This window comes from Thunnus thynnus, chromosome 9 (genome assembly GCF_963924715.1).
Source record: "Thunnus thynnus chromosome 9, fThuThy2.1, whole genome shotgun sequence".
In the NCBI taxonomy this organism is placed as follows: domain Eukaryota; kingdom Metazoa; phylum Chordata; class Actinopteri; order Scombriformes; family Scombridae; genus Thunnus; species Thunnus thynnus.
The window spans coordinates 21452479-21465296 of record NC_089525.1 but is presented as its reverse complement, the minus strand read 5'-3'; the positions used below and the strand labels follow the sequence as shown (position 1 = coordinate 21465296).

Sequence of the window (12818 nt, the reverse complement as noted above, 5' to 3'; positions counted from 1 at the left end):
GGTGCACCTACTCAGTGAGTAATTTGTTTAGTCGTTCCAAATGGGTCTTTCCATTTGTGTATTCGGCCGCTCGTTTCCGCAATTTAGCACAAATTAAAGCACAGAGAGGACTCCCTGCACGGGGTGCCGATGGCTGGTGATAAAAATGAGATGTCTGCTCGGCTAGTGTTGGATTGGAGCCAGCCCACGCCAGGACACTGCCTTCTCTGTTCTCCCGTCCTCGCCGCGCTGCAGCTCACAGCTTAATCTCAAGCCCACATGTAAGGAATGAACCTCCAAAACAAGGATGACAAAATGACAGCAAAACGCACAAAAAGCTTTTCTGCTTGAAATCAGATTATACAGATGCAATTTCATGCATATTTTGTGTATTCAGTAGACTGTAATTTAGCATTTTATCAATGCCAAACCTCTTACAAATGCAGTTTTTGCTCAATTATGGCTATTGTATCGTGTTTTTGGAATAGTGAACATATAGCTAAAGCAAAAATGAATAGTCAATTGATCGATTAGTTGATCAACAGAAGATTAATTGGCAACTATTTTGATAATCGATCCATTTTTCAACAACAACAAAAAAACATTCCCTGCTTCTTCCAGCTTCTCAAATGAGACGATTTGCTGCTTTTCTTCATCATATATGATGAGAAACTGAATATCTTTGGGTTTTAGGGACAAAACAAGTAATTTTAATGCATCTCTGGGAAATTGTAACCACTTCTCAGAAAAAAAACATTTAAATCGATTGATTGAAAATAACCTGCAGATGAATGAATAATGAAAATAGTTGCAGCCCTGATACAAAGTGATGATAATGATGCTTCTATTAAACTTAGTTGCTAATTGTCGGTTTGTCCATGTATTAAACCTCAGGGCTTTTTTTGCAGATGCTTGTTACTCTGTCAGAGGTTTTAAATCAGATATGTATCAACATGCTGTGTAATGGCGAGTTTGAAAATGACCCCCATGTTGTCTGGGGCCAATCTCAACGTTAATAACCACCCGCCCCACCAGAGATAATTATGTTCCGCTGTAATATGAAGATAGCATGCTAACGACCCTCCAGCCATTAGTCACCGCAAAGCCTCCTCCAGGCTGTGTGGATGCTGAGCGGTATCGTCTCTCTGCGCTCTGAGCCGGACAACAGCTCCTTCTGTCTGGACTCAAGAGGAAAGCAGGAGGCCATTTAAGTGCAGAGCAGATAGAGACGGGGAAGGGAAGGGCCTGGCGCTATGTGAGAGCAGCTACTTCTCTCCTCTGCTATGCTCCAAATCCATTTGGCCAGTAGCGGCGTTCACGCCCACAGTCAGAGGGGTTACTGTGTTACAGTGCAGGATTTTGTGCTAAATCATCGTGCCTGATCTGTCAGGTAAAAACTGGCAAGAAAAGAGAGAAGAAAAAGGGATATAAAGGCCAACAGCAGGTGCAAATCTAAATGAGAAGCAGCACTGCTTTATGAGCACCATTCACAGTCATGTTCTTCATTTTAAAAACAAACCCCTCTGCACAGCCTGACTGACAGGATTTAGGTTCACACGCTGCACCTGAGGAGGCCGGCGGTGTTTGCAGGCTAATGAGTCCATCGGGTTGTGCGAGTTGAGACAGAACTGCTGAGGCAACAAAAAAAAGCAGCTTTCCTTTTCTTGAATCAGAGGCAAAGCTGGACAGTGATGGTTATTAAATATTAAACACGTCAGCATGTGGTCAGTCAGAAACCCTTCCTCTGTCAGTGACTGACATCAGAGCAAGAAAATATGTATCCGCTGTGTGTTTGGAGGCTTATCAGTATAGATATATGTTGTTTGTTACACATGAGGGCCATACAGGAAGGTAACAGGTCATTACAGTGTGACTGGACAAGGAAACACTAGTCCCAACAATCACAGTAAATACATTTCAGAAGCTTATAAACACTCCAGAAATGGTTGAGATGAGTCTACGAATCAGAGTTGACACAATGAGTCGATTAATCGTTTGTCACAAAATGAATCAGCAGCTACTGTGATTACAGCTGCAATGTTTAAATTGATTAATCGATTAGTTGTTTTGAGTCATTTTAAAAGAAAAAATACTAAACTGCTCATGTTCCAGCTCCTTAAATGTGATTATTTTCTGGTTTCTTTAGTCCTTTATGATAGTAAATATCTTTGGGACTGTTGGTCGGGACAAAATAAGTCATTTGAGGTTGCACCTTGGGCTTTGTGGAGCAGTGATTGACATTTTTCAACATTTTCTAACATTTTACAGACCAAGCAACTAAATCAGTTAAGTTAAGAGTCATTTTTTATGAAAGAGAAGTCCAAATTCTCTGATTCCAGTTTCTCAAATGTGAATATTTTCTAGTTTCTAGTCTTTTATGATAGTAAACTGAATATCTTTGACATGTGAACAAAACAAAACATATGTGGACGTCACCTTGTGGACATTTTTCACCATTTTCTGATATTTACGGACCAAACATTTAATCAATTAATCAAGAAAATAATCAAATAGATAATGAAATTTATCATTAGTTGCAGCCCTAATAGATACCAACACTTGCTGGCTCCTCCTTCTCCATTGTGATGATTGTGATGCTTCATCATATATGATGGTAAACTGAATATCTTTGTGCTTTGAGCTGCTGGTCAGATATCTGAATAGATCACTTTGGTCTTGGGGGAATCATATTGGGCGTTTTTTTTTTACTACTTTCTAACATTCAACAGACAAAACGATGGCTCATTAATTGAGGAAAAAAACAGACAACTTCATTAATCATAACGACAATTGTTAGTTGCAGCCCAAAAATACCATAAAGCACTGTGACATGAGGTTATTCACTACACATACTGTCAGCTATTATGTGGACTGTGGACTTTAGGAATAAGGAGCCCTTAAGTGACCTATAAACACTTCATAGATCATAATGTTGCTGATACATGCTGATGTGTTCATGGCCCATAAACAGTCACACGAGAGGACATGACTTACTCGAAAGCGAAGAAGAGAGAGCAGGTCCCGACGATGAGGAACAGAGTCAGGTAGAAGACTCCTTTCTGCCGGGCCATCATCACCCGTCCATCGCAGCAGAAAGTGTTTTTACCAGGCAGCTTCTCCCATTTTCGCACCTTCCGCGTTATCATCACCGCCGACATGGTGTCCTCTTGTTTTTTTTAAAGCTCAGTCCACTCAGTCCTTCTCTGGGTTAATGCGAGTTGTTATTCAGACAAAAAAAAAAAACAGAGAAAACTGGTGGGGTTGAACAGGATCTTGCGCTCAAACGCTGTTCAATGTGACACACAACCCATTTGCAAAAAACGACTTACTCAGTAATGTTAAAGATTTCTGCACAAGTCGACCATAGTGGAGCATTTTTCTTCTCGTTTAAAGTGTCACAGTCACATCATCAGTGATTTCTGGTCCGTATTATTTCCAATTTCCCGTCTTTACTGCAGCATGTCATTCCCACACTGAGGCTCCCACGCTGCTCAAAAACACACCATATCGATCCCTATTCAATAATGGAAATGATTAGAAATTCACCCAAAATGCTTGCGGCAGATGTTTCCCACCATGAGACAGAAAATCCAGCCGTGGAGAGCAAACCTCGACCGTTTGACATTCATATCATCTCGATAAATCATAAATGATCGCCAAGGGGAGCTGCTCCGCGTCCATAGACATTATATGACAATGCAGCTGGACATGATCAATAAGCTTTCCTGTACGACAAAATTTTTTTTTAAAAAAATCATTCACGACATTAACAATAATCGCAATCGGAAGCAAGCATGTAAAGCTGTCTGCTTTTCTTTCCCTGCAGGATGCCAGCTCTTGGTTTTTTTAGTCAATGGCAGCAGGAAACACGCCTAGATTGAAATGTCTAATCTTAAAGGGGCAGGACAGGTGGAAGAAAAAAAGGAACAAAGAACAGAGATAAAGGTCATATTTAGAGCACATTAATATGCTAAACTGCTCGTCTGTAGTATCGCCCGAGGGAGGAGCCATTAAAGAAGAGCTTTAATGAAGTTAATTGGTTATAGATATTAATCCCTCAGGTGTTGCTTAAAGGCTCCAGAGAGCAAGAGGTAAACACTGCAGACGTCCTCAGAGTGCAACACCTTTTACCTCTGTGGAGAGAACATATGTTGACTTTTAATGCATAACACTGTGTTTGTGTTTCATGTTATTTATATTGATTGATTAGTCGATCGACAGAAAATTACTGATTCATCGTTTCAGTCATTTTTAAAGCAAAAATGCCCAATATTTCCTGGTTCCAGCTCCTCAATTGTGACTATTTGCTGCTTTTCTTTGTCATATTTGACAGTAAATTGAGAATATCATAGACTTAACCAGTGTTTGATTAATCAAGAAAATAAATGTCAGATTAACTGATAATGAGATATTATTTTAATTATGTCTTTTGTGTTGTAATTTTGAAAGTATTTTACATGTATTTATATTTTTACATCAGAATAAAATCAAATACACTTTTGAAATCATAACAGAGTAGTGGATCATTGTGCTTGAATATACAAGTTCAGACTAATTTATAATTCTCAACAGAGTTGGGGGTTTGGAGCAGACAATAAGTCAAATATATACAACAGAAAGGGTGGAGTTTCTATTTCATGTAGTTTTTATTTTACTCTATTTTATTATAGTTATTATTTTAATCTTTTTTATTGGTTTTTATAACATGATTTTCATTTCATGTCCATTAGTGTCAAATTGTTTTTCTGTTGACTTTCATTTTGTTTTTATTATCAGCTCGTCAGTCATCTTTGAAGCTCTTGGTATTGCACTAACCTGTATGAAAGGTACTATACAAATTTGATTTATCGATTGAAATGAGTCTAAATTTGTAGCTGAAATGATCAATTTCTCAATCATAAGAAAATCAATCAGCAATGTGTTAAAAAATAAAGGTTAGTTCTGACTCTTAAACACAAACACATGTTGGTTTTTACATACAAACGTGACATTGTCAATAGTGAATTGCCTGAAACGAGTTTTCACATGTAAGATTACATGTGACAATAAAACACTGGGAATTATAAATGTCTGCAATAAAACCATAATTGTTACTAAAACTATTGAGTACAAGTTGAGGAATATTTTTACTTTACATGTGGGACAAACATGAGGGAGAAATTTTATCAGAGGGGATATCTTGTGTTTTTTTAAAGATGTTTATAATGACAAATAAAAAATGAACAAAATGAAAATAAATGAAGGCAAATGATGCAAAACTCCCATATATGAACGTTTATGGGCTTAAATCTAAAAAATGTACTTTCATATTATTAATGATAATAAAATCATGATATGTTGTATTTGTAATATGTTCAGGTCGTTATTGTGAGTTACAATTTAACATCTTTGGTTTAAAATTGATGAGTCCTCCACTAGAAATGTGGAGATTTTGATTCTAGTTTGAATTATAAAGATGTCAGACATAGCCAGAGAAATATTCTTTTAACATAATATTGTCATTAATAATCTTATATTGACTATAACTATTCTTCAAAAATAAAAAATCTACAAAGAACATGTCTGTATTTATCTCAGCATTAACCTTTATTATTCTCTCTAACTGTTTAAAGTCAGTAATAATAATGACATTAGCATCCGCCATATAGACCATATACTGTAACAGGCTCCTGCTAAAAGTGATACAATGAAGGATCAATATTGGCTCAGCTCAGTCATAGAGCCATAATAGCTTTCTTGTTGCAATACAGAGGAGAGAAGATGGCACTTTATCAGAGGCAGTAGACGAGGGCTGGACCATAAATGACCCAGAGAGTGAACCAAACATCCTTCACTCTCAGTCCGTCTGGATGTTACAGACCAGAGGTAGAAAAGCTTCTGTGTTACCAGTCAGGATCTCTGCTGCTTACATCTCCTCCAGAGAAGAACATTATTAAAACATGACCCGTCTGACGCTGCTTTGACCAACCTGCCAATTCAGGTTCAAATGTACTCGTGACTACAGACAGATAAAAGTCAGAATTTAAATTCTGATGCCACTTTATGTTATGTAAGGAGAGATCAAGGAGGATGAGGTAGTTTGAGCTAAAGCGGAAAGCTGAAGAATGGCTGAAAATAGCATATAGATAACTTTATCACCAAAAAAGAAAATTATTTCATCAAGAAGACATTAGTGTAGCTCAGACGCATGTCTAGCAACTTAGTTGAAAAGCAAAACAATACAATTGATAAACAAAACCAATTTTATTATAAACCAGATTTATTTTTTCATCTTTCTCATTAGAGACAATTCAAAGTGTGTTGTTTTTTTTTAAAAGATAAGTTCACAATTTTTGATTTCCTTGCTGTAATCATTTCTCCTGTTCATACTGATCATTAGAAGATCCTTTACAATGTAAGTGATGGGGGACAAAATCCACAGGCCTCCTTCTGCACAAAAATGTATTTAAAAGTTTATCTGAAGCTAATATGAAGCTTCAGCCATCAAATCAAGTAGATATCTTTCAACATTACAGTCTTTTTAGTGCCAAAGTCCCTCTTTTTGTTACTATACTTCCACCGCAGCTCAACAGGGAAACACAAAGAGGGAATTTGATGCTAAAAGACTGTAAATGTGGCAGATATCCACTTGATATGACTAACTCACTGTTGAAGCCTCATATAAGCTTCAGATAAACTTTTAAATGAATTTTTGCACAAAATGACTGTGTGGACACACTGTGAATTTTGGCCTCTATCACTTACATTGAAAGCACATTTGATCTTTTAATAGTCAGTATGAACAGGAGGAATGATTGCAGCGAGGAAAACCTATTTCAGTGTTCATATGGACACCTGACTGTTGTTTTAAGACACACTTGAAAAATTGTGAACCAGCCCTTTATGTCACTATTTTTTGATGCCTCTTAGGATATTGAAGTATTTCATTGTTCACACTAATACAATAAGTTATATTTTTAACGCAATGAACTTACACAAGGTTAAATTACAAATTGGAAATATTTGGTCGGCTGACATCTTTCTTTACTTTATTTTTATATTTTCTCAGACATGAAGCTAACTCACCTTTAAACTTTGGGTTGTTTGTCTCCATCTATCGGCAACAGCGAGCAACTTGTCCAAACGGCTGCTGATTTATGTCCTCTTTTGATTTAGCAAAACGCTGTTGTTCTCCAAACAAATTATAACATGAAATAAACACATTATAACATTATAACACAGACATCAACCATAAAATTAAACTTAAGACGCAGCCGTTTGTTTTTATGATAACTGTTATGTCGTAAATCGTCCGTTCGACATAATCGTCCGACTGGAAACAAGCACTGTGTGTTGTTGTGAAGGACATTTGGACCGTCAGTCGTTGAAACTGTGGATTTGTTTGTTTGCTTGCAAATGGACGGTGTACCCTGCCTTCGTGTGTCGCAGTGTCATGCTCAGCAGTTCAGGTAATCAGCTATCTAGTGAGTGAATGGCTGAAGCTAACTTGGCTAGCTGGCAGTTAGCATGTGAACCATAGATAGTAATGGGAACTACTGAACTAAGAGCAGTAAGCACAGAAAGATGTATACGTTTTCTTTGGCTGTCTGTACGAATTTAATGTCACTTGTCTTTTAATAATATTGCTTTTTAAATTTTTTGATTGAACATATGGGCACGAAGGCAAGACAAGGCAAGGCAGGTACATAAAATAATAATAGCCTATAACTACAGAATTAAATAACAAAACATACATCTTCACAAAAAGGAAACAACACAAAAAAACATTAATACGAATAAATATCAGCTGCATATATTTTTTAAAAGCTTAATAAGACAAACAAGCAAAAACAGGCATAATCAGTAAAGTAAATCACTCCATTTCCCTTATGGAACTTCAATCAGCAGTTTATAAACTTAAGCTTAAAATAATAAAGCAGTTTCTGGTTGTAGTTTAAAAGTTATACTTAAAGGGTGCAAAAATTAGAACAACAAGAAATACACAGTCTATACATATATGTATATAGTTCACCATGTTCTGTGATATGTTAACTCCAATCCTCTCCCTGACTCAAAATATCACACCAACGTTCAAACTTTTACTAATCCATTAGTCCTCTGATACTTCAGAAACATTTTAAAACATTCTGTGTTAAGCTGTTGTCTTTTAGCAGCCATAAATATATATGCTTTTTCCCATCATAATGATGATGTTATTCAGGTTTTTTCCCCTCTTCATTTGTAATCCTCAAATTCCCAAGCATTATAATAATAATATTACACTTTAATATTACATTAAATGTCTTTTATCTTCCAGGAAATGTCTACAGTCCCAAGGTGCTCTGGACCAAAGTTCGTGTTTACTGAAAGAGTCAGATGGGACTGTCCTTCTGCCCATCCTACAATCTTATTTATCACAACTTGATCTGCAGTTTTTCAGAGAGATGGTGGCTTCAGAGAGTACCTGTGAAATAGTTTGGAGTCAGGTAATGAACAACAACAACAACAACTGATTAATAGTAAACCTTTCTTTTCCTCTTCTCAGGTTTTTCTGTTCTGTTTGACTTTTCATGTCTTTATTTTAAGTGTAAAAAATGTGAAAACCAATATAGAGCTGCAGTGATTAGTGATAATTGATTAGTTGTCAACTATTAATTTAATTGCCAACTATTTTGATAATCAGTTAATTGTTTGGAGAAATTCTCTGAGTCCAGCCTCACATGAATATTTTCTATTTTCTTTAGTCCTCTACAACAGTAAACTGAATATCTTTGGGCTGTGGACTGACATTTTTTTCAAAGACATTTTAGCTTGGGAAACAGTAATTGACATGTTTGTTTTGACATTTTATAGACCAAAGTAATTAAATATAATATAAATATTATTTATAAAATATTTTACCAAGGGGTTATTGAAAAAAAATTTTTGACAGCTATTAAATGTGACAGTGACAGTCTTGATTTCAAATCCTAAGGGTAGAATCAAGTTCTTGTCAAGTGTTATAGAGTTTGCCTGGGACATTTGAGGTCACATCTTGAGCTGCAGTCAACAGTGATCGACACATTTCACCATTTTCTGACATTTTATAGATGAAGCAACTAATTGAGTAATTGAGAAAGTAATCGACAGATTAATTGATAATAAAAATAATCATTACTTGCATCCCTAAACCAATAAATGCATTCAATTAAAAAGAGTAATTTGCTGCATCTTGAAAGTTTTTTGATGTGTCTCCTTTGTGTCTTGTTTTTGCCACAGGCTTCTCTTCAGTCAAAGAAGGAGAGAGGTAGAACGAGTGGTAATAAACTAGAGAAAATCCTCCAGCAGCTGTTGGAGTCTAATGGAGAAAGATGGACGGAGGAGCTACGGGGGGATATTCCTCGCAACTTCCAGCGGCATGGAGACTTAGTCCTGCTGGGAGACAACTGTTTCTCCCTGCCACTGTGGAAGAAAATGAGTACTGTCCTCAAACTTCATCACACATTTATTTATAAGAGAACCACCAAAGTAACTGAATAAGACATTTTTATTTGATTTTTTTGTTTGTACATTTTTTAGATCAACAGTTATGGAGTGCGGTAGCCAGAGGTCTGGGAGCAAAACGCCTGGCAAGAATGAGTCGAATATCCAGGGACGGATTTAGATCTCCCGTAGTGACGATGCTGTTAGGAGAGCACAGCTGGGTCAAACATGTGGACAATGGGATTAGGTGAGCCTCAGTGTAGTTTTTTTGTGTATTTTTACAAAGGATGTATGCCATGTGTTGAGTATGTCTTGGATTGCTACCAATTGTTTCTCTTTCTCTCTTAGTGTGTATGTTTTTATTATGTATGTTAAATTTTGTTCACACACTGCAAACCAATTTCTTTCTGGGATAATAATAATAAAGTAAATCAAGGATTAATCAAGTCTCAGTCAGTGATGGTCGTCTATTTGAGGCTGATTTGCCTGAGTCCAAATTCTTCATCTTTGTTGCAGTTATGAGTTTGATGTTACCAAATGCATGTTCTCAGCCGGAAACATAACAGAAAAGCTCCGAGTAGCTGGATTTGACTGCAGAGGAGAGACTGTGGTTGATTTATTTGCAGGTGGGAAAACTTTGTCAATTTGTGTCAGTTTTTTTACTCATTGTAAACTATATACTTTACATTTCCTTTTTACTTAAACATCACAAAAGGGGGAATAGTAAGACACCTGTTATGTATCCTACAATCCAACACAGTGGTCCTGTAATAAACATAACATTTGTAGTCTTGAATTTTGTTTTTATCGCACATTTAGATGTTAATCTTGTTCAGAAAACTGGTACCATCAATTGTAATTAAACATAATTTGAATTATGATGTATGTTGTGTAACTAGTACAACTTTATCTTGTCTCAGGTATTGGATACTTCACTCTCCCATATCTGGTACACGCGGGGGCCAAACATGTTCATGCCTGCGAGTGGAACCCAGACGCAGTCGAAGCTCTACAGAAAAACCTTGTGGCCAACGGGGTGTTTGACCGCTGCACAATTCACCAAGGAGACAACCGACAAGTAATGTTTTTATATTCATTCCATACTGCTTATTGGTCATGTGTTGTTGACACACAATAACAGTATAAGATCTCTGTCCTAGTAATTGATTACTTCATTATAAGTGTTGACTTGTGCCCTCTGGTGGTTATATTTATTCCCATATCCATTAAAAATCATACCAGCAAATATTGGAACCAGTCTAAGTGGTTTTGATGAGTTGACATCACAGTAAATCAATCAAATTCTGTTAAGATTCAGGTCATTTCTGGGAAAGAACCACAACTATCAGTGTGTGTCTACCACATCATCTATGTTGTCATAAATCTCTTAGACAGTCACCTCAGCTGAGGCTTGATAATTCATTTTTGTATAATTTCAGTGGAAATTTATTGTCATTTAATGAAAATGTAATATTTTAATTCACAATGATGTTGTTTCAGCTGATAACAAGCACCTTTTATTTCAAAACACTAACACAATATTTTATATAATATTTTTAAAAAATATATTTTTTCAACATCACATTTTTTTTATCATGAAAATGTGATTAACATTAAATTGTTTGTTTCTTTCTATGTGAATTTGCAGTTTTAAGCCACATTTTCATACAGTGTATTGATTTTAACTGTGTAACCTAATAATTGCAGAGTTTGTGTTACATGATGAATTAGATCAACCAAAGAACTAATTATTACATTTTGGTTGTTATCGAGGATTTCTGACACTTTTGATTTATTTTGATTTGTTTTAGCTTATTTAATGTGACAATGACAGACTTGATTTCAGAGCCTGAGGGTAGAAACGAGTTCTCTTGAGCTGTTACTACAATAAGTTACACAGCACAAGCTTGTATTGAACGTACTCCAAGTGCAGTCTGGTTCCTTTGTTTTCGTTTTGCTTGTGTTAGTTGTCTTTGTAGATTCCAGCCTAATTGCAAACACATTTCTGGCATCACAGCAGTGAAAAATATGTACTGGTCTTTTCTAAAAGTTCTGCAGAGTATAAAACATTAGAGACCCCTAAATATATATATGTTTCAACTGTATCAATTAAAAAATATCAGTGTCCATCCTTAAATTTACGGCTCTTTTTCAGTGCAGCAAAAACATTAAAGTTGAAATCATTGAGAATCGTCAGGACTCATATAGTCAGTCTGTTTTGGTTTTTTGTTTTTTTTTTCTTTTTTGTGGATGGTGTTAAAAAACAATCCTCACCAATGTAACAGTTGTGTGTGTTTTTTTTTCTTTTTTCTCAGCTCCAGCTGTGTGATGTTGCTGACCAGGTGAACCTGGGCCTCATACCGAGCTCTGAGGACAGCTGGCCCGTCGCCTGTCGCCTGCTGAAGAAAACAACTGGTGGCATTTTACACATTCACCAAAATGTTACGTCACCGTTACCGAACACTGCAGCTATTCCGGCAATCAATGACGCCACCCAGAGGGTTTCCGGGAAGAAAGCTGACAGAGAGGTGTGGCATGCCTGGGCTGATGACACAGCAAACCGCATCACCTCTCTGTTAAAGGACATCACCGGCAAATCGTGGATAACAAACATCCGGCACATTGAGCATGTTAAGTCATATGCACCTCGTATTCACCATGTTGTGCTGGACTTGGAGTGCAGACCATCCTGAACTTGAGAGATAAACACAGATACTGGGTCCAAAATTTTAATATATTGCTTCATTCTAGAGTAAAAACAGTCAACTATGTGGTCACAGCTCACCACCTGGTTTCTATGATTATTGCCGCCTCTCTGGGTGTCATTTTTGCAGTCGGTGAAATCATCTACTGCTGTGTTTTTACAGACCTTTATTTATCCAGGGAAGGTTCGCCGAGTACAAATGCTGTTTTTTTTAGAAACGCCTTCCTCACACTCAAACAGTTATAATCACATCACCACAATCACAGCCTTATCTGTTGTTGGCTACTGGTCAGCTCAACTGGAGCAGCTGAAGAGGGTTAAGGGGTTAAGTGCCTTGCTCAAGGGCATCTCATGTGTAATATAAACCTGTAGAATGAAGTTTACTGACTACCACTGCTTCTTGACTCTCACATCAGCGTGTTTTAATTTACAAAAATACTCAGACTAATTTAACTCCCATATTATGACTTGTTAAACAACAGTATTCTTGTATTTGGCATGATTTTAATGGTAAACCTCTTCAAAAATTTTGTACAAGACATGAACATTATATAAACATACTTCACCACTCTGACTTGTCTCATGTATCTTTGGAACCTCAGGAGGTATCAGCTAATTTTGACCAAAAATTGCTCATAAACAAACACCACCTTCACCATATTTTCACTTCTGAGCTACAGACGGATGACAGATT

At 36.6% G+C, this 12818-nt stretch overlaps 2 protein-coding genes across 4 annotated transcripts in view; one reads left to right on the top strand and one right to left on the bottom strand.

The window, feature by feature from the left end:
* Positions 1 to 7196, bottom strand: part of zdhhc9 (zinc finger DHHC-type palmitoyltransferase 9) — a 37099-nt gene extending 29903 nt beyond the window's left edge. Inside the window, exons 1-2 of one of the 3 annotated variants that reach the window (XM_067599672.1) lie at positions 3309 to 3852; positions 2974 to 3182 (exon numbers count right to left, since the gene is read on the bottom strand). In XM_067599672.1, the coding sequence (XP_067455773.1) occupies positions 2974 to 3137 (164 nt within the window). In that variant the 5' untranslated portion in view covers positions 3138 to 3182; positions 3309 to 3852. Of the gene's footprint in view, positions 1 to 2973; positions 3853 to 7044 lie in introns of those variants that run through there. The other 2 variants (XM_067599674.1, XM_067599673.1) reach the window with 2 other exon arrangements.
* Positions 7197 to 7297: 101 nt separating this feature from the next.
* On the top strand, positions 7298 to 12698 carry trmt12 (tRNA methyltransferase 12 homolog). Its single transcript, XM_067599671.1, has 7 exons — positions 7298 to 7427; positions 8276 to 8444; positions 9217 to 9415; positions 9517 to 9667; positions 9937 to 10046; positions 10341 to 10498; positions 11736 to 12698. Exons 1-7 carry the CDS (start codon positions 7375 to 7377, stop codon positions 12111 to 12113), a joined length of 1218 nt encoding a protein of 405 aa, XP_067455772.1. The 5' UTR covers positions 7298 to 7374; the 3' UTR covers positions 12114 to 12698.
* Positions 12699 to 12818: the final 120 nt, after the last annotated feature.